Here is a 23424-nt window from a genome sequence, read left to right on the forward strand (position 1 = left end):
TTCCATAAGAACAAAAAAATGATTGGCTATTACACCATGCCATGCGTAACGCTAAACGCACTGATGCGTCCTGTCATCTGTGTCTGTGAACAGTGTGAACCAGTGTGAACAAGCCATAGTCTGATATGATGTATTAAGTAATTGAAATTTGCAATAAGAAAATTAATATTAACACTAAAAAAAAGTCCGGGTTTTAAGCTATAAAATCCGGGGTTTTAGAGCTCACAGTCCTAGAATAGTAATTTTACAGATGGCAGCCCTATTTCCAGCCCAGGCGGACCGCGCGTTTTCTTTTGTCTTGAATTTTCTTATCTCGCGGATCGGCAGGATCCCCAAGAATGGAACACTTACCCGGATAAAGGAAGAGCCTGGAGCCGATGATGGCCAGAGGTCGACGCTTCCACTGAGGAAAAACCAACCCCTTCAATACCAAAGTGTAGCCGCAACGGCTGTATCCCGCCAGATCTGGTAATGGCGATGCGGGTCCTGGCAAATGAAGAAAAAGGTAAAGCGGTGAATAACTACGCCTTTAATCAACGCGCGAACATTCAGGTGTCACGTTTTACAGGCGACACACATGACACCATTTGAGATCAAAGGATTAAGGTCCTGATATGGTCACATGAATTTCCTGATATACAAGAAGAGGAAACATATTTACTATAAAAAAATGATTTAAAATTTACTAAATTTAAGATCTACGTTGTAAATTTTATTATTAAAATTTATGATTTACATTATAAATATTTATGTATATTTTTTCAGTTTGAAGGAACTATCGTTATGTCAACAAATACAAAATATTTTTTTGTAAAAGATGTAAAAATTATGAAATATTAATTATATTATATAAATAATATTAAATAACAAATAAATCGAATTAATTTAAACATGTTAAATTATATGTTACGTTAATATTTAAATGAAATTAAATCGATAATTATATAATATTTAAATGAAATTGCCAAATACGTAAAATTTCTTGTTACAAAATATTTCTTCCTTTCTCTTTATCATTTCTGAAAGTTCGCCGATTCTATTCAAAACTCTCTATATAGAACTGCTCTATATATTATTCTATATACTGTAGTATATGGGATTTTTCATTGTATATGCGGCGGAAAACGGCGCGCGGCGAAATTGAGTTACGTTCACAAACAGAAACGCAAATTCCCACAGAATTTTGCAGACCATATGCGACATGCGAATCAAAATGTTATTTTTTCGATTCATTGTGTAGCGATATAGACCTTTAACCGTTTTGGAGATGTAAAACCATCACAGCTAACTTGTAAAAAGTATCAGGTTGTATCACGCTCATAGTTTTCACACAGTTTTAACGGCAATTTTTCAACGTGTTCAAATGATATTTTGGCATCAGGGTGTCTCAAAATGACGGTTTTACAAATTCTCGCGTGAGCAAAATTAACTTACTTTATTACATACATTGAATATGCAGAAGATGCAAATATTATGAAATCCTTAATGTACGTGTATCTAATTTTTGTAAAAACGCCAGCTCGTATATATATATTGTAATTTGTTTTAAAAATATTTATAAAACGCTTCGATTAAAACGCTTCGTAGTTCTTCATATAAAAACACATTTAGAAATCGATACACCCGGCAACCGAGCAAGTGCAAACGTGCAAGTAGTGAAGTCTCTATTATCAGAAAAAGAGAGCAATTATATTGCCCTGGCAGTGCATGATATTTCCTTGCGGATGTGTAAATATCAGACTACGTCGCCGACGGCGAGAAATGCTGCGACTCACGAGCTTTGCTTCGCCATCTCCGCGATAAAATCCAATAAATCGTGCGCGGTTATTAAAGCCAGCGTGCGTGAGCTTTATTGCGAACTGGAAAATGCAACGGTACGAACAATATTCAGCAATTTCAAAGGGAAAAGCAATTTATTATGCGAATATGGATACTGCTATTTTATTAAATAAAAGAAAGACACGACCGATGCTCCGCAAAGTTAGAAATGACCAACAGTGACCAATCACACTCCGGTCCGGATTAAAGAAATATTAAAGCGTTATTGGCAGTTAAATCTTGGATAGAAAATTCTTATTAAAATTAAAGTTGAAATCTGATTAGTATTATTATCTGAGAAACGATGCTTTTTTTATCTACCTCACTTTAGAAAATTAAATAATTTCGTTTAAGGTATTAAATCATTCCGCAAAGCTATTCAAATATTTTAATAATTAATGTTCTCATTTTTGGAAATATCTTTCCGAATCGCGAGGACTCAGTCGCAGGCAATTTGGCTGCAAGAACCGAAGTCTAATTTTCTCCCTAAAATGAGTTATATTTGCCACTTAACGCTCAATACCTGGGCTTCTGTTCCCATGGGCGAAAGTTGCCGCGGGAAATTACAGGCGAGAGCATGGGAACACGATAATCGGCGTTTAACGTTTCGGCTTAGCTAGGCAGGCGGTCGCTTGCCAGGGTGACGGCGGTGGCGCGAGCGTGCACTTCCGGTACTTCCGGCCAGGAAACTCTCAGTCGTTAGCGGTTATTATGGTTAAATATGCTGGCGCCGGCGGCGTCGGTGCGGCGGTACGCCGCCTGCTAGATAAATTTGCTGTTTTAACGCTCAGGCCGTGCCTGCATCAGCATGCGCGCATCCTCGTACCGTAATCCCGCTCCAATTCTGCGCCATGAAACATCAAACGGCACGTGAACGCGCGATACCCGCTAGATTTGCAGTCTCGGCGTAAAACGGAAGAATTTATGTGAGACCAGGAAGTTATGTTAGACTTATAGACAGTCAAGTGTGCGAGAGATGATGCTCAGGAGACGATGCTGGATATCCTTGGACTTTCGAATTATTAGCAGTAAATATCGTTCTCGTAATCAAACTTTTTTTCTAGATAAATATACGTACGCGTCTTTCCCAGTTTGTACATTTGAACTTTTCGCGTCTTTCATGTAAAATGCAACTGCAGATATATCTACAAAAAATAAATATCGATGAAATCGCAGATATTCGGGTGATTTGCAGCTGTGGTAAATAAAGAAAAGGATTCTGGGAAAAATTCCGGGAATTTTTCTACGTTCCGGGAAACTGCAGTATAAACAAAAACAGGATACATGTAAATAAACACGGAATTTTTATGTGTATAGGTACGTTGAATATTCGAATGTACATTTAAATTTTGGGCTTAAAAATACTTTAATCATTAAAAATTTTAATTGTTGCGCTTGAGACGCACGTGCCCTCGCGGCTTCAGGCGTACGCGTATCCTTGCAAGCTCGGTCATCTGAATTTTGCATATTTCGATTAAATAAACAAGTACATGTAAAATAAAAATACGGAAAAAACACACCCTGCTAGCGCGGCGTTTGGACGTCCGAACGTGTAGCGCGGAAAGTGTTTACGATTGCCAGTTTTCCCGGTGTATCAGTCCGACGAAAAACAGAGTGCGAACATCTCTCAGGTTGGAATATCAATCACCGGCGGTGTCCAATATCGTTGAGTCTAGCGGCGAAATGCGAACACCGCCTCCGTTCACCGGTACTCGGAAAAACCACTTCGTGTGTACCACGATAGTGAACAGAAGTCGCGGAAGCGATGGGGAGGGAGTAATTTTCGAGTTCGTTCGTGAAAAGCGCGGCTAAGAAGACGGATAAGTAGCTTCCTAACGTTGCGAGAAGTTGCGCGAAAGTTGCTCTCCGACCTCCCTCTCGGATTATATTTCTAAGGTAAACACGCATACCGAAACGCGCGCGTGTATGTAAGAGCGCATCGCAGATAAATTGTCTTATATAATTCGCCGTTAAAACCGTAATTACGGACGTTAAAGGCAATCGTCCGTTGGTGAGTTTAGCGAAAGCGCCGGCAAGAAAAGAGGAAGGAAGAAAATAAAAATAATCGCGAGAGGGTGGGGAAACAAGTGCAAGTCGTCGCAGTGTTGCGACGACGACGACGACGACGACGACGACGCAACGACGACGACGACGACGACGACGACGAAGACGACGGCGATGCACGCGACTCGCCCGCGCGCGCAACACACTTTAACTTAATTAACTCGGCTAAATTGCGCCACGTAAGTTACGTAATGCGCTTCGAGTTTATATCGCCGGCGACCGAGCGGCGCACAGAAGCGCCCTGAAATTGCTCATTAATAGCGGCAATAACGTTATAATTAGCGGAGCACGCGCGCGAACTCGCTCGACCATCGTTTCGTGTGTCTCTTGTAGCGAGATCGCTCGCGAAAGTACCTACTTACGGCCCTCGTGTCGACACAACGGCCAACTCTCGTGCACGGGACGGTTTGTTAAATGGAACGAGCGTTTCCTAGGGCGATCGCAGTCCGACGTCGGAATCTCCAAGTCTAGCGCGTTGCGCTGGGTGTGGGTGACCCGCAAAACAAAAAGCGACAGAAGAAAAAGTAGAATGCGGCTGAAAGTTTTGCTTTCGCAATAACTGTAATGTGACGCTATAAAGGAGGGGGGGGGGGGCACGATTATCATATAAGAGTCAGCAGAGCGTAGCCGAATCCATCGAATATTTCTATTTCTCCTTTTCCATTGGGAAGGAAAATCGAAGAGATGCGTTTATTTATATCCAAACAGACCCATCTATTTCTCTCGTTACTTGTTTTCATAGCACTTGCAGTGTAAAATTGTAACGTGTTCGATCGTACGAAAATATTCCGTAATTATCCAGAAGCACGAGTCACCTCGCCTCGGATACCCTCGATTCTTCATCTCCGCTAAATTGCTCGGGTCCGCATAATCAATAGGCACTTACAATTAGTCAAACCGCGCGCTCGCTAATTAATCATCACGCCTCGGTGCATGAAGGTTAAGACGACGGGAATTAGACGGGCGCGATTCTCGCAAAAGTTGCTCGTCGCGAGTGCCGGGTGACGAGGAGGAGACGGGCGAGATGACGAAGTGCTCAACTAACGCAATTAGCTTTTGCAGAAGGTGGCGCACGTCGGCCGCCCTGCACCGAGAATGTAGTCGAGAGACGTAACGAAATCCAACGCGCTTTGTAATTACTAGGATTGGGATTTACGTGGAGTAATAAAAGTGTGCATTAAGTGTGTACACACGTACATGTACACGAACGCATTCTACGCATAAACGTAATAAGACGCTTGTGCCCTTCAAGGATATACCTTGGCTCAGCAAAGTGTTTTTAGCGCACTAGTTGCACAGCAATTCATTAAATATAATGAAAGCTAACAAGAGATATACATAAATGAGAAGCTATACATTTTATAAAATCATCCAAAATCATCTCTGAGCGAATTAAATAATATATAGGAACAATATAATGAATAATAGAATAGAGGATGTCAGAATTCCAATATCTCGTGAGATTGAAATTGCCAAAATGAATTATTTTTGAAATAATAAATGTACCTATGCGAGGATCTCTACAATGACTCGCGAAGAATGTACTCAGTCATAATTCACACTAACCTACGTGAAAGCCGATGAGATGTCTGAGTTCTGGATCAACTCCCAGACGAGCGCGCCGGGATATATCCTGGTAGCCAAGTCTTTGAAGAAATTGATCCTGAATCTCCAGCGGCTTCTCTTGGGACGCCAACCTCCTGCCCGGCTCACCGCCATACTAGAATACAAATTCGTAGAATGTTTATTTTAACAACGAACAAGAAACAGCTAGCACGATGAACATCATCACGCATTTCAGAAAAAAATGAAATTTTTGTGGAAAGAGCGAATATTAAAAGTATATATAAATATAAAAAAAAAGAAATATATGTATATATGTTAGTCTCAGGTAAAATTTGTGAAAGAAAATTAAGGTAAGAAAAGTAGGGCTAAATGTTATAAATGTATTTATATTATTTTATGGTGATTTTGTTTTGCCTCATAATAATGATTATAATAATCGATGAAAACTTTTAATAGAATTCAAGTAAAGATCTAATAAAAATATCTGATTTTACCATTAGTATAGTTTAGCGAGCAACGAAACTATATTTCACAGTTCATCAGTATTTCATAAAAACCTCAATAAATTTTAAAAGCTATTTTCTCAGAAAACGAGATCCAACATTTTGTTGATTAAAAATATATTTTAACACAGCTAATCTAGTTTAAATCTCATTATTTTCTTATTCGTACAAAGTCGTTCGACAAGTCGGTTCTTCTATTCTAATAAAATATTATCAGATCCCTAAAAATCATAGCAAAAAAATTTAATCACGAAATTAATTAATTACCAAGATATTTAACAATCGAAGGGCGTTAAAATGAAATGTAAAGAGCGAGAACAAGTAATATAGAAACGTATTCTGTGTGTAATTAATTCACAGTGAGTCTTTCGTTAATTACAGGTTCCAATTACCAGAGAATTTATTACTGCTAATTAAAGGATTATGAACAAAGTAGGAAATATAGAAAGTTAAAAGGTTTTTGTTTTAATTTATTGTAGATGTATTAGATTATATTCTGGATAAAGAGATTTATATCGTGTTTAATCCTCGAATAACATAAACCACCCTGCAAAGTTAAAGTGATTTAACTAATTTATTATCGTAAACGATAATAAACGCTTTTAAGTTAAATTGATTTCACAGAGAAGTTACCTATTGTAAATTTTAAATTGTGCTTTTCATAATTTAGATCCAATTTGACCAATCTCCTTTTAGTCGCAAGTTAAACATTTATCAATTAAAAGTATCAAAAAAAAATTTTTAGTTAGATTTTTCAAAAAAATTAGTTTTTAACTTCTTAAAATATAGAACTTTATTATTCATATTAATATATTATATTTTCTCTATTCTAAGTACAATGAGTAATTATAACTATACAAATATTATATATAATATAATATATATGCGACGCAAAATTAAATTACACGCCAACCATCAGAATAATGAAGGTTTCAATCCGCCACGTTGCTAACATTCTAGAAATAAACCGATCTTGTCGATTATAAATTATATATATATAGAAACTTTTGCATTATCGAGTATTTGTCAGAGACATTCCATTTCCAAATAATCGACTATTTTTAATAATAGATTTTCGACGGAAATAATTTTCGCTTGTAATTTCCACATAGTTATACGTGAATCGTACAAGTTTTGTTTTCTTAATGCTGCTATGTTTATCAGATAAAGTTTCTTCAAAATAAAATTTCTCCAAAATTAAAAATAGCGTATACCACTCAAAGTTATTTAATAAAATATATAGATACGTAAAAAACTTCGATTTTTAAATATTTATAGAAAAAATTTTCTCCCTTCTGTTCTTATACATATAAATAAAGAGTGTTAATATAATAACAGATTATTTAAGAGGTAAATTGTAAGAAGGTTTATATCGCGACTTATGCTAGTAATTGACACAAGAAATTGTTAGAAAATGCAATAAATCGCTAACGCAAACATGACGATGAGTAACACAATTATGCGAAAAAATCATTATTCGATCAAAAAGTGTATCTTGGTGCCTAATATTTTTAACAATAAGTAATAATATTTCTAAATAAATTTAAATACATTTTCAAATTTTATAGAATGCGTCATTGCGTGCCGATTACTGTCAGATTTGAAACACAATCTTTAACTGCAACAGTAATATCCCAAATTAAATTGCGTGTGAATGTAATAATACTGATGCTAATGAGCATCTTAAAACACTATAAATTATCTTGAGCACGATAAATATATTGAAATATATCGTGCAAAAATTTCACACAAAATATTAATAATGTTCTGTTCAAAAGATAATTTAAGATATTAATGTGTGTTAAAACAATAATTTCATACACTTATGTGTGTTAAAAGTTAAAAGATACACACGTGCGAGTCTAAAGTCGTACATTTGATTACTGATAAATGTTAAAACTTTCAATATGTTTTCGTAAACACGCTTCTATCTCGCACCGTCTTGAATTCGTTACCGTTTCCCCGAAACGCCGTAAAATACTCATGCGGAAAGTCTTCATTCTATTTTGAACGTCGGTACGTTTTGAGAATTTCCGGCAGTTCCCAAGTTTCAGATCGGCCGTCGAGAACGACGGATTCTCCCTGAGAAACTCGTCTGCCGGATCGTCGAGCGGGGCTTTCAACGTCACGTCAATCGCGAACTTTCTCGGAAAAAGTCGTACTTTGGTCAAACACCCCTTTTAGGTAGCAATCGGCCGAACTTCGGCAACTGCGATCTTCTCGCGGGAGAGTTGCCGCTTCGCTAAATCGTTTTGCCGTCACGACTTACTCACTGCAAATTCTGTCCCCTCTTTCGGTAATACTTCAGTTACTCGGAGTAGAATATGACATCCTCTCAAAAATTATACATATATGTGCCTGCAATAGAACCACGTTTCTCCCTTGCAATTTGCACGAATTTTTTATATTTATCATGCGCAACGTGAGTTTTCCAAAATTCACGCAAGCTTATATGTAACGTTATTAATCGGGAAAAATATATAAACAATAAAGAGATTTACGTATTGAAATTTGAGTTATAAAGCAAATAACGTAGCTTATTTCGATTTATTTAATGCATCAGAGTCCATTCACATGGGATTTCTTTAATTAATTAAGGATTATATTACATTTGCTTTTCTCATTGGAACAGATTCAATTACTTACTTCCTATAATTAATTAAAATGAATTTAATGAATTGTATTGTAGTACTATCTTGCTGTTATAATGTTATATCACATTATTCCTCTAATTTATATCTTAATAATTTTCATAAAAGTACTTAAAAATTTGTATATTTAGAACAAGTACTTGAAATTTTAAGAAATAAATTGTGTTAGTTATATATAAAAATTATATCCTTACTATATATATCTAACTTTTTAACATAATAAATCCGCGTGATTGTAATTACTTTTCTTCTTTGAGACATTAATCTTGCAGAACGTTAATCCTATAATCTTCCATTGAATAATAATTACTATCTAATATAATGCCATACCGGCTTTATCCAATTGGCGACCTATTTGCATGAACTCGATTTGCATGACTTTGCACGCGCCGGAATTCTCGAGAAATCCGTATTCGTAATAAAACGGAGACTGCCATTCAAAATGCATTAAAGCTATATCTGTCCGAATTGCGCGCCCGTTGTAGTCTTTCGATAATTCCGTAATCTGGGAAACGGTTTTAATTTCGTGAGATAAAACGGCACGTAGCACTTCGCGAGCAAAGGGAGACATTAGTCGTGACATATGCGCCATAAAAAATTGTAATTCCGGAAAGTGGCTTGTAAATAATAACCCGGTTAGCCGCAGGGGTAAAGAGATTAATCATGCTGCGCAATAAATAGCAGGCGAATGCGGCCGCGTGTATATATCATCGCTCGTGCGTCGGATTTTCTAATTTTTGGCCCGGGTAATTCCAAATAATCTCGGCAATTTTGACGCGAGCTTATGGACTTTTTAATGATATTATTTTATATTACTTCAAACACTGTTTCTCGGTAATGTTGCCATGAATTTAGATGTCTCCTCTTTTTGACATGTCATATTTTTATACTTATAAAATGATAATTAGAACATATCAACAATATGTCGATATGTTGTGTACAGTACTAATATGCAGATTGCTCAATAATATTATATTAATTTTTATTATTTTAATTTTCAATTGGTTTTTTTGCGACTATTATTAAGTTGATGCAAAAAATTTGCTATATTTGTAAAATAAAATTAAAAGTAAAAGTTTCAGCAAAATAGAAGCAAAATTGCCGCTACGAGTTTCGATCAACTTCCTCTTTCATCCAGAGAAATATTTTTCAATTTCCTTTTCAAAAAACAATAGTTTTCTATAACTTTATTTAAAATAGAGCTAGTAATGGAAAAACGACAAACATTTGCCTCCCCCATTTATATAGATTACTTAGTTTAAAAGCAAATGTTATATACAATACATAAACATATCATACTGTATGTATAAAATATCTATATAATAATATGTGTATGTACGTATGTAAATGTTAATAAGTGAAAATTTCATTTTTGATACGAGTTTTAATCTATGATAACTATAACAAATAATACAGATATAATTATTGCAAATTGTATCTAAATTAAAGAATATATTACCCGTATAATGCCCGTAAAAAATTTAAAACTGGAAATGTGTTAATATTTGTACTGTTTATTTTTATACAGAAAGTATAAATATTAACACATTTTTAATTTAAAACTTTTTACTGTACAGGTGACATATGAATTTTTACTTTTATTGTAGGAATTAATCGACAGAAGAATTAACGGAATCGATTGAAATTTGAACTTAGAGTTCTTTGTTCTCACTTCTGGCACTTAATTCACAAGTGCCACGCTATTCTCGTAATTATATTCTGATGGTCGATAAATGTATTTAATTGTCCTTATGGTTCCTTTTTATTTTTCCTACAGTATTACGGATATTTGTATATTATATATTATTATTTGACGTCCAGATTTAATATAAAAGTTCTCGATCGTTTATAATAGTAAACATATATATATATATATGTATATTAATATATGCGGATTATATCAGAACTGTGCCACCAAAATTTTACTCAATTCCCGAAATTTTATTCACCCAATCCGGGATTGAGTCTGTAGTACACTTGCAAACATCACATCATCATTGCACATGCACACGTATATCTGGACTCTTGAACGCGATTGTCTGCGTGGAAGTTGATTTTCACGTAAAGTCATGCCAATGTTTTTTCGACTGCTCTTTTGCAATTTGATATAGAACCACGTTCGGAACTATTTGAAATAAAAGCTGTTCGAGAGCAAAGAGAATCGTTTGGGAAACGTTCGTTCCGCGGATCCCGGGGAGAGATGAAACGCGACGTCTCTTCGCTCGGCACGAGAGGGAGGCTCTACATTAATCAAGAGAGCGTATAATTAAAGACTCGAATACTTTTGCACCGCGCGGATAATCATATTTCTGCGCGTAGCGTCTCACTCAACCGATTTAGGCACGAATCGACTTTCTCGCCACGTTCGCGGATTTAGAAATTAATCGCTGCCACCGAGTCAGTCTTTCTGAAGTACGGATCTTGAACCAAAAAGTAACGAGCTCTTTACTTCCTTTGAGCCTCAGACGCGACTTATCTGTTCTCGCATTACGCTGCTTTCGCGTCGCGTTAAAATATTGACGATTAATCGCGCAAATTATTTAAGGCATCTACTTCAAATCGTTATTTATTTCAAATGACAATTTAAGAAAGATGCGATTTTATTCACGTAGGGCATTATACGTTGAAGCAATGTATCGAGAAGCTGACTGTGATTAATTTCAAATTAAAATATATGATTGCAGCTAGCTCAGAGCTTTTCAAATATATATTTTAAACGCGTAAATGAAAAATATTGTCAAAAGAATAAATTTTGAAAATATCATGAATGTCTCTATTGATGCATTGTTATTTCAACGTTGCAACATTAATCTATTAATCTACTCGTACTTTTTAACAAGTTTAATAATGTTTCTAATTCCGTTGTCAGTTTCTAATTTTTCAAGTGTAATATATGTATATCCAGGAGTAACTGTAGAGAAAAAAGAGATTTTAACAGTATTTTCAACTAGGTTATATTGTTATATGTTAAGGAATATTAATGTAGTGTAGTGAAAGAAAACAAGATTAAATCGGAAATGATTCGAGAGTGATTAAAGTTAAAACTCTTGTATTTCGCGAAAAGTATAATGATTCGAAATGAAAATAATTGTCTCTCGCCGAAGAGGACAGTTGATATGGTAAATTAAAGTAAAGCGAATCAGTTGTCGAATGTTTGTTTCCAATTTAATTTTCAATTTATATTTACTGGTCATTTTTCTATATAGAGTACTCGCGCTAATGGCTGTTTGTTAGAAGTGCTTATTTACAGTTTAATACTTTTACTTGCGTTCTAATCATGCCGTATACATCCGGCGTTTAATTATAGCGATTAAAGGATTGCCATACCAAGTTACAAAACATCCTCGTGGGACGTTATATCTTTGTAGTTATGTCTGATTGGTCAGGTGTACAGTTTCACGTAAATCATCGTCATTGTGAATTGTTAATTCTGTGCTGTTTCAATCGCAAATAAACTTCAATCCTCTTATTCAATTCTGAGTTGTAATTGTAATTAACTTAGCCGAGGTATCAATTCTAGCGTCGCTTAAATAAACAGGCGTTTATTCCCAAGTTTATTTCTTCTCTTACACACTTCCCTGCCATTTTCCAACTGAATGCATCCCTTTTCCTTTCACCGGAAAAGTAATGCACTGTATGGCAAAATGTATGCGAATACAAGCTGCATATTTCACGTGACGTTATTATGAACGCGCCGTTTACGCGAAGTGGCTGTGAAAAATTTCATCAATCCGTCTAACGGCGGCGGCTGCGAGTCCGAACGCTTCCTCACGTCGTAAAATCCTCATTTGTTACGATTTAGGGGCTTGTAAGTAACGTCCCGAACGAGGGACGAAGTTAGGGAGGACAAGGGAGACCGGCCACCCTCTCGCGACCAGTCGGGTATGAATTTTCGCGTGAACTTGCAGCCAGCAGCACTCGCGTAAATTAAAGTTAAATTGGAATCGGCCAGCTCAGCCCCGAAATTCATTTTGATTCCCTGCTGGCCGCCCTCGCGACCAGGCTTTCATTTCTCCCGGCACCGACGGCCATTTTGCACGAGAGCACAGTTACTCAGAGTTTCAGGTGTTAGCAAAGTGCATTGTTTGTTTAAATCACTGAATTTCGATAATAAAGTCTTCCCCTCTAAAGAAATACCTTTCACTAAAATACCAACTTGTTGAAATCTTTATTTTACTTCGTAAAATAAAGGCGCGTTTATTTTGTTTTTAAAACAGTTATGTTAAAACATTTTTATACTTATAATTTATATTTATTATAAAAAAGCAACTAAAAAATAAATAAATAGAGATTTATTCGTTGCGAACGCTTCTCGGATGTTTCCGTAAATGAGTTTCGTAAAAAATTATGTGTTCTCGTTAATCAGAGCTCGGGATTAATAAGAGCGATTATTATACTGTAAAAAGGCTCGAGATAACGAGTTATGATTAAAACGTCGGAACGACGCGAAAACCTTCGTTGGTGACGCGCGTATTTTTGACTTGTAATCCCCGTTAATGTCGGCAAGTCGTTATTCTGGCTTGATAGAACCGATATTATCGATCCATCTGTTCGTCCAAAGGGGAAACTGGGCTACCTCTATTCCTCTGGAGACCCACACGTAATTAACAAACTCATTATAAGCGCTCCCTATATGCGGCGATGTCGGTTTGCCGCGGCGTTGATTTTGTTAATTTCAAAACGGGAAAATTAGTTCGCATCGCGCACACATTCTAAGTGTGTTTCAAATAAAAATATGTAAAAAATATTTTACGTATATACGAAATTTCATGTAATTAATATCTTTTACCTAATGTTATTGATTTTATATAAAATATATCGTCATGTTTCTTAGATGCATGCAAGTTAGACGATTTTCTCTTGTGTTACAAGTTGTGTTGCAATGTATCTCTCTTTTATGAAATATGTAATTTGGATTTATAATAAATTTATGAATCACTTTTTCATTGAAAGAATACAGAAATAGCTACTTTAGTTACGGCCATTTTTTTTTACTGTAATTAAAATATAATAATTAGAAAATTTGACATTTCAAATAATTTTGCCCAATTGTCCCTTCAGTATGTCCTTAATTTGTATTTGGAAATGTTCGGAAAATTAATATATTAGCTTTTAATTATTGGAGATAAATGTGAAACCACGGAATTCCTCGTCAAAAAGTATATTTAGCTTTGGATCGTATATTTGGTATAGAATAATTTTGCGTTTGACTAGCGCAGCGGAAAGCTAAATAATCCTCAGCTGCTCTCGTAATTATCGAATAGTATAAATGTCATACGGAGTTATGAAGTATCGTTATAACGTTTACATACTAATGGAGGACAGAACATCCCAACTTTATAAGACTGCTATGATTAATGTTTTACAATATTTACGTATATTAATTAAGCTAATAATGTTTTTCCCGTATTTTCGATTCTTTTATAAAGTATCGAATGTTTTTTTATTTTTTATAAACCGGATTTACTTTAAATTACATGATGAGTTTAACTGATAAATTACATTTGAAATTCAAAATATTATGCAATTGCATATTTACTTTAGGTAAATTAATCGTCAATCAAATAACGTTTGACTTTGTTTGTTCCTATACATCCCCATTTCTCTTCTATATATAACAGTATTAAAAATTACAGCAAAAATAGAATCGTTTTCATTTGAGAAATCGCTTCATCACGCCAATCCACTTTGTATAGCTACAAAAGTAATTACTTATTTGAGTTGAAATGCTGTAAATTTCTGCGAAGTTTTAACTTTTATTAACGAGCCTTTTCTCGTTAGTCCTCGTAAATATCATAATACTCCTTTTTTCTTTTAATTCAGTACTTGACAATACGCCAAGGGACCTTCGAGTTCGTCTATTTTCTTTGCCGGCGTCATTAGACACCTGTTCGTTGCACGGCCGAATGCGTTATACGGCCGATTTCTCTTGTGTGTGTGTAAAACGCAAACTGGTAAACACCTGCCGTCGCGCGAGCGTTATACGTGCGAGCGTTGTGTGTTGAGCAGGTGCCCACCGGTAAATTCGTTTACATAATCGGGCGAGTTTAACTTGCGTTAAATTAAGCGCGGCAGGCGTGGAAAAACGACGGAAAGACGGTCCTTCTCAAAGCGCGGATAGGCAAATAGAATTAACTTCCTCGGTGGGTTGACGCGAAAACGCGCACGTTCGAGATGCGTTTTCGCGCGTTTCCCTCGGCCATTACGGGATCCTCGGATCGTGGAGGAGAGTTAAAATGAGCTTTAAAGCCGTCAAAGAATTTTTCACGCGCGAAAACCGCTTCATAATATTTTCATAATTTGCTTAATTGACGGTTTATTTATTCCTCTTCCGAGTGAGGATAAACGAGACGAGTTTGAAAAAAAGCGCAGGAAGATTTCAACGTTTCTTTGACGTGTGTTGCTTCGCAGACGAGAGAGACGCATTGCGTTCGGCTTTTACTGTCGCAATCCATTCATTGTCACTTCGTTCGCTGCATGTGTACCTGAACGAGCGCCTTTAATTAAATTAGGCAACGACGCGTAAAAATTTGTTCGCTTAACGAAAGACAATTCCCAGCGTCGTTATGATTGACAATTTTATTCCCGCTGCGCTTTCCGTCGGATTTACGCGACTGCCGGACTGATTTTAATTAAAAATACAAATTGCTCGCCGGCCTATCTCGTCCGTTCCCATCACGATTCGTTTCAAGTAACGTAGCCGTAATACAGATTATTTATCCTTTCGCAGTGTAAGAGGATTAGGAATAGGATCACATTTCTCGTATGACTCCATTCCTCATTGCAAGTATAAATAATCGTCTCCTTGTACCATTTTACGAGCGAATTGAAATGTAGATCATAGATTCACAAGATATAATAATAAAGATTGTGCAAAAGGGGTTAATATTATTTACATAAATGTTTCGTAATTATAAATTAAACAAAAATTTCGTTTAAATTAGCCTAAACTAAAAATCAAATAATGCTACGTTAATTTAAGCTTTAAGATACAATTTGTAAGATAAAAAATTTTAAATATATAGAATTATACACGAACATATTATATCTATAAAATACGGAATCTATGTATATACAAAATTTAGAGAGAGAACGACACCAAACATTTAAAAACTAAATCCTATCTTACTTAATAACTAAAGTAGCAAACACTGATTGAATTGTTAATTAAAGAATCTAAAATGTATAGAATTCAAAAATAATTAACCTAGATTTAAAAATCGAAAGATTATAATATATAATCCGCGATAAAACAAATAAGACTGACAAATGCGATTTGCTGTTGAGATAAAAAGCTATAAAAAAGCAATATATCTGAAAGCATCAACAGTAATTGGTTCATAAATTTGCATAACTATTAAACGTCGGTCCCAATAAAACTCTATCATATAAAATCTCGCTGTTTACTGGCATCAGAAGACCATAAAAAAAAGTATCTCCCGCAACTAGGGATACAAAGTGCTTTTTGACGAAGCGATCGGAACTTTATCGTCGTCTATCCAACGTTCCTCTCACTTCTCACTTCTCTATTCTCTCTTCTTTTTTCTCTCCTTCCCCCTCCCTTTCTCTCTCTCTCTCTCTCTCTCTCTCTCTCCTTCATTATTTAGTTTTGCTCTTTCTGTTCTCCTGCTGATACATGAAAAAAGCTCAGCGGCGAAATCGTTAAGCAATGCCGAGAGCAGTAAAGCAACAATCGTTAAACATTGTCCCTCGTAAAGCGATACTCGTTAAGCGCAGCAACTCGTAAATGGAGCATTTGCAAGATGGAAGTAACAAATCGCCATTTTAATTAGCCGTAAAAGGTTCTGTCGTCTATGTTAGAATAGGAGTTAAAAGCTAGTTTATCTGTAACGTGTTTTTGGGACAATCTTGATTCGAACCGACAAATGATGATTATTGAAGTAACCGGTTATTATCACTGATTATACCGAATCTAATTGGACGTTTCTTTCATTAGAGACACGGTCTCGTCGATCCATAAAATGATTATTATCGTCTGAAGTTTTTTTGCCTTGATTCGTTATCAAAACTTTTTATTTCGTTATCTTTGTTACCTTCGGATATGTATAACAACAGTTCAGCTTTTGAAATATCAAGTTAATTAAGCAGTGTATATTCTTTCATAGCTTATTATAAAGAGAGTTTCAGGATTATCGGATTTTGTCTCAATTACAAGATTACAAAAGATCTCAGTAATGGTTAATGTTTCATAAGGATAAAATTTCCTTTATACGTATTTTTTATTTCCGAGATAACTTAGTTGTTTTTCTTTAAAATGTTTGAATAAGCAAATTCTGATCAAAAAAAAAATCTTTGCTTAACTTTAATTTTATCATTGTCAAATTATTTTGATATAAGCTAAATATTTAAATTCAAATTCTTCAATTTTTTCTACAGAAAATTTTTAAATTATTATTGACAAATAAAAAAAAACCTTTAGTAAAGTAATCCATGAACTCTGTGTAATTTACTTTATAAGACGAGCAGATAAAAACCCTGAATAAACAAGATTTTTATTTGGATAAAAAAATCTCATTCGGGGAGTCGAGAACGTTACAGTTTGCAAGTAAAATTTCACGATAGCCGTCAACCCGTCGCATTTCAACCCTCAATGAGGAGGGGAAAACTGTCTCGCGATCAAACCGAGAAGCAACTTGAACTGTTCTCGCATAAGTCTTCCTAGCTCTATGCATTGTTCCTACGAGTTGACAGATGAGTCTGACGTGTCAGAGCTGTCGAGAGCTCGAAACACACTACTATTGTAGGAAACGAGCTCTTCCGCGTCTAGTTCACTCTAATTCGGTGCGCCAGACTCCATAATCCCGATGTGGAATAATCTGTGTTCCGCAGAGTATTTAGAAACGGAATAGTAACGTATGACAAGTTTGCACGATTACCTAGCGAGATCCAGTTTGCGGAGAGACGTAATAAATACTGATCCCCTGCGCCCCGAGCCTTCGTACGTTATGTTAATAGAGCGTCAAGATACGCCGAGACGCACAGTTCTCTCAAACGATTGGCACTCCCTTTCGTCTACGGATTTTTTTCCGCAAGCAAAATTGATAATTCCCTTTTTATGGAAATATACAGCGGATTAACTGTTACAGAGCACACGAATAAAAATAATAGTACAACCAATACTGGAAACGCAGAGAGAATCTGTCTGCTGCAAATGATTTTCAACTCGAAGGTTGGCTCCCGCTTGACAGGAATACCAAGTATTTTTCTTACGACGTTAAATCCTGCATTATACGTTCGTTGAATTCATTATCGTACGGTCCGTCTTCGTGCATGTTTGTTCCCAAAGCGCTACGATGCTTCTCTCGGGAAGGAAGCAGGGCCGACGCAAGAAGACTTTTAAATTATTTAAGTCTTACACCGAGAAAGAGCTAAGACGGCATAAATTTTTACTCCTTACACGTAAATCTCTCATATTTTAGCCATCTCATGTTACATACACAATATCGATATTTAGTCCACATTTAATTTTAATTGTAGTTTATTGAAACTTTATGTCATGTATTTTATTTCATTTTTCAGGACATTAAAGATATCAACAAAAGCATACTGCTGTATTACTTTAATTATAATACGCTCACTTTGAATCCTTTCTAACGTGAAATGAAAAATTTCTCGCTTGCAGTTCCGACCCTGGCGGAACATCTCTCAAGAGATTCCACGATCTGCGGAATCTTTCGTTTGTTTTCCGTGGAATGGTCCTCTTTACTCGCGCATCGATCTCCTCCGTCGACCAATAACAATCGTTGGACGAACGCGGAGTTTCGATCTACGGGATCTCTCCCGTCGACAGCGACAGTCTCGCGAATCCCGCGGGGATCCTCCGAAATAATGCTTGGTTCGTTTCGCATGTTGGATTTTGAGTGTTCGCCTTATCGCGGTCTACTTTTGCCCTATTTTTCTAGCTTTAAGCTAGATCGTTACTTTATGCAATATTTCGAAGATTCGCACGTAGAAACCGCCGCGAATCCTAGTATGTGTTTCTCAAGTGTTGATCACACCTTAACGGTCAATATTGTTTCGGTAATAATCCGTTACTGGTTAACAACCGGAATTACAATGTCTATATTCAGGTCAACGCTCGCCAGAATATTCACGTACTGATATATCAAGTGCATTTGCGAGAGTTAACATTTCAATGGGAGAGGAAATTACATGTAATTTCTCGCTTAATAATGTTGTAATCCAATATAACTACAATGAGTAATCCAGAGCCTTAAGGGAACACGTTTCCTATTATCGCACAACAGTCAGATTGTTGTAGGTCAGTATTGGCCGAATGTTATGTTAGAGAGAGAGAGAGAGAGAGAGAGAGAGAGAGAGAGAGAGAGAAAGAGAGAGAAAGAGAGAGAAAAGCTTTCGAAATATTAGATCAACTGTCATGGCAATACTGGTTCGTACATTTTTGCGTCTGTATTGCGGCCTTCGCCGCGGTAATGTTATTCTCCTGTGATCAAACTCAACCGGCGGACAGACAGAGGATTGAGATATATTTACTCAGCACTGGGGCCGCTTATAAGATTTCAACGTGACCGATTACTTTATTCGATAAGTTTATATAGAGCTGACATTGAAGAATTGATGTTTGCCTTTATTGATTGTAATATTGGTAACCGCGAGTATCAGTGATCGAGAGAACATTCGGTGGATCTGAATCGCTTTTGTTTCTCAACGCGATAACGCCGCGCGTGTTTACGGTACGAGGATTCGGTCGGATCGAAGGAAAATCTTCATCGATAAGTGCACTGGCGTTGCTGCAGCAGTAGATTCCTCCGGCAGCCGGTGAACCTTTAATATCCTCGGCGCGTCGAAAATATAGACATTCTTCGACGAGCGCGTCGAGGCTCCTCTATTGCTTCCGCGGAACTTTGCGGAGAGGGCTGTCTTCCGGAAAAATTCTGCTCGCATGTGGCGATCGTGACCTAGTATACGTCTGTCTCACATACTGGGTGATGTGAATGAACTCGAAAATTATTAAGTGGAAAATATTTTTTTTGACGCACGTTTACTTTTTTCACGACTGTCAAAATCAAGCGACCACACAATATCTCTTTTTTCATTTACTAATTGGCGAATGAAGACTTAAATATTCAATATCTGTTGTAAATACATACGTATTCGCGGAATAATTACATTAAAGTTATATTAGAATATGTCGATAGTGCAACTATTTAGACAGATATAGATTTTAAAAGATAAAAACTGAAAGGAGTACGCGGATAAAGTCCACGGAAAGTGTCGACCTGCCTTTCTGCCGCGCATGAAAGCTGCTCAAGCAACCAACCATGCGAATAATACGGATAACTGACAAATACATCTATATATTTCGCAAAAACGCTGCGGATTCAATATGTTGAGGTGAGATGAATTATCGCGCATTAAGTAGCAAGATTTTGTATACAGTACACAAAGAAAATTTATATAAAGCAATACTGCAAATATACAGATATTTATAGAAAGATATTTTAGTCAGAACCTGTATGTCAATAACACATGTGCGAGTACGTTACGAATTAAAATCAATATTATTTCTATATATTTTAATAATAATTTCATTAATTAATAATTCCAAAATTGTTATTTAATTAAGTGGGAATGAAAGGACGACAGTAATATTAAATACATTATATGTAACTTTTAGAGAATATCGTAAATTATTATCATAAATTAATATTTTAATTAATAGACATGTATATAATATAAATTATAAATTATAAATTAATTTATTCTACCGATTTCGAAGTTTCCGAGTATCTTAATGATTTCAATATGTTACCATATTAGTATAGCATCTTACACCAATGTATATTATTTTATTTGTTAATAAACGCTTTGCTTTTTATATAATATTTTATTTGCTATGTTTCGTGGAAACATTAATTATAAATTTTAATGCGAATCTTATAACTATTATTTTTAATAGTTATATTATTTAGGGGATCCTTAACGTAAACTGCTGCTATTTTTTATAGGTTTAAAGACTTAATTAAATGTTGATATTTGATTTTGTATAAAGTCAAATGTAATTATTAATTAACTGTTTGCGGCCAATTAACAATTACGAGATAATGAACCTAAACGTGTACGCTACTGAAGGTTCGCGGAATAGACCGAGCTCGTCCTTCATGCAAGAGCATAGTTAACTCAGTATTCAGCTCGGTAGCTTTAGTAGTCTCAATGAGCCGAAACTTCTTTCACCCCGACTCGGCCGGCTATTTAAGTCTTAGACTCCTTTGATTACTCGCGCGTACGTCGTTATCTTTGAGAAGCCGGACTACGCTGCGCTTGTCTCCCGACAGTGACGCACAGCACGCGGACCACCTTGACTTTCTTTGAGGTTGTCGGTATCTCTTAGAAGTCTTAGATAGTTAAAAGTAAAAATTCTTAAAAGAGAAGATAGGATGCATTTTGCCATTTTAAAACATCGTTATAATTTCGGTGATTTCAGATTTCAAAGTTGTAATAAAAAGTAAAGAACTTAAAGAGAGCGCAGAAGCACTATATAGCTGTATATAATTTATAGCGATAAGAATGTGATAGCAGGCGTAAGATATTATTTCGTATTTATGGAGTGTAAAAGATTAAATCGAAATTATACGTCTCGCGTACCCTGCACGACCGAGAATTTCTCATTTATATTTGATGTTTTATCTTCTCGCGGAACAAAGTGAACGCGTTGTTGGCACGCAAGTTGAAGGGACAATCAGCCGCGGAGACTGGCGTTTACCTGAACAAACAGAGACAAGTCGTCTCCCAGCAGCATGTCCCTGCAGACGTCCTTAGCTGTGGTGTCCAGAGTAAGATATACGAGGCTGCTCTCGATCCCCGTGTGTATCCTCACCCACCCACTCCCGTTGCCGACGTCCACCCCGACTCCCGAGTCCCAGGAGGAATTGAAGGTATCCAGGAGGTTAGCGGCGTCCTTCGAGTCTTTCACGCTCGACGGGCTCCCGCTCTGTATAGAATCCGTGCTGAAGCTATCCTTCTCCTCATTGCTATCCCCGGACGTCAGCTGCGTCCTTTCGCTATCGAATCTATCGATTGTCTCGTCCAGATTTTCCAGAATCTTGCTCTCCAAAATCTTTTCGTCCGTCACGTCGTCCTCGCTCCCCGTCCGCGACTCGGCGTCGCCACGCGAATCGGATCGATCGATCTTCAAAGCGTTGTCTTTCGCGTTATCTTCCTTCGAACTATCATTCTCCGGCTCGTTATTATACAAATTGCAACTTTCGGGATACAATCTGGAATTCTCCAGACAATCTCGAGTCTCAATTGATTCGCTCTCCTTTGGCGGAACGTCGTCCTCGTTTGCATAGAAGACCGAACTTCCCTCTGACAATCTTCCCTTCTTGTTTTTCAATTTCACATATTTCGACGGCTGCAGCGTCTTCTCGTCTGCCTGATAGAAGAAATTTTCCTTAGCCGCCATGCTGAAATTCATGTTCTCGCAAACGATCCTGCGATCGGGTTTATTCGTAGCTCTTGAAATGTCTCTCTTCTCCGTTCGGCCTTTGATACTTTCGTAGTAACTTTTAGATAAGACTGATTTATTATCCGCCTGTCTACAAGTATCTCGCTTGGAGGATTCTTTTCTACAAGTTTCCTGGTTAGAGATATCCTGCTTAAAAATACCCTGGTTCTTCCGATCTCTCGTTCCACAGGTTGTTTTATTTCTCCTCTTGATCTCCGTATAAACATGTTCCTCGGGATCAACGCTATCCTTGGCACAATTCTTGACAGTCTGTTCCTTCGTGTCCTTGGCACGCTTCGATCTCTGCTGGAACCTCTCGTAGTTAGCCAGAATCTTCTGATTGAGCTCGTGGATTAATTCCAGCCGTTTCGAAATGGAGTCACCGGACTTATCCTTGGTCCACCTTCTCGTCGTGTCGACATTATCCTTCCTGAGCGTGTTCTGTTGCCTCTGCTTTCTTGTTGCGGAGCCTCGATTACTAGGAGTACCGATTTCGTACTTCGAATCGCTCTTGAGAACATTCTCGTCCGCCGTGTCGATCTCAATCGAGCGGGAACTTCCACGGTGCTTTCGATCGACATTCGAGGGGAATCCGGACACGTTCATCAACTCCAATGTCGGTTTAGTTGATGACGATGACTTCGCTTCTCTATTTCGTTCCGAGCATTCGACGATTTTCGATCTACTTTCAATTTCCCTTCTGCGATTCTCGCTGAATTCGATACCCTTCCTGCTGTCAGGACGAATCGCCAATCCGACACTGGAGCCACTGCTCAAGCTGATCCTCTCGTTCATCTCCCAGTTTATCAGTAGTCTGCCTCTCGTGTTGTCCTCGTCGATGTTCTCGCTCAATGCGGCACAAAGACCGAGTTTCCGATGGGGGTCTTGGCAAGGAAGAGAATCCTTCGGGATATTTGCGGTGGTTCGTTGCTTTAATCCTCTGGTGGATGATAATCGGCGGGATCTCCGTAGCTTTACGGATGACGTAGGAGCAATTGTTTGATTGTTGGATGCACTGGCGATCAGCATTTTACTTTCGTGGATTTTTTACAGTTAATCTATATAAATCACCGTCGTTTAAAATTTTGCATTAAAACAATAATTAATACACTTAATTAATCTGTTATTAGTAAAAATCTTGTATTAAAAATATAATTTGTTAAACTAATTATTATATAAAATCTTTATCTGTGTGGCTTCAATGATTTATAAACCCTTGGTTCTACATTTTCATCATATTTGAATTTTTTTCATTTTATACCATATAATCAAATAACATGTTTATCATTTTAAAAATAATTTACCACTTTTCGTGAAAAGAGATAAAATTTTT

The 23424-nt window shown here is 36.7% G+C and overlaps 1 protein-coding gene across 1 annotated transcript in view; it reads right to left on the reverse strand.

Moving 5' to 3' along the window:
* The window catches only part of LOC105447795 (PH domain leucine-rich repeat-containing protein phosphatase 2), a 65329-nt gene extending 42194 nt beyond the window's left edge, over positions 1–23135 (reverse strand). The window contains exons 1-3 of the mRNA XM_011686002.1: positions 21348–23135; positions 5449–5602; positions 352–486 (exon numbers count right to left, since the gene is read on the reverse strand). Of these exons, the coding sequence (XP_011684304.1) occupies positions 352–486; positions 5449–5602; positions 21348–23120 (2062 nt within the window). The 5' untranslated portion in view covers positions 23121–23135. The remainder of the gene's footprint in view (positions 1–351; positions 487–5448; positions 5603–21347) is intronic.
* Between the last annotated feature and the right edge of the window lie 289 nt (positions 23136–23424).

The sequence above is a fragment of the Wasmannia auropunctata genome, unplaced genomic scaffold (genome assembly GCF_000956235.1).
Source record: "Wasmannia auropunctata unplaced genomic scaffold, wasmannia.A_1.0 LD336092.1, whole genome shotgun sequence".
Classification (NCBI taxonomy): domain Eukaryota; kingdom Metazoa; phylum Arthropoda; class Insecta; order Hymenoptera; family Formicidae; genus Wasmannia; species Wasmannia auropunctata.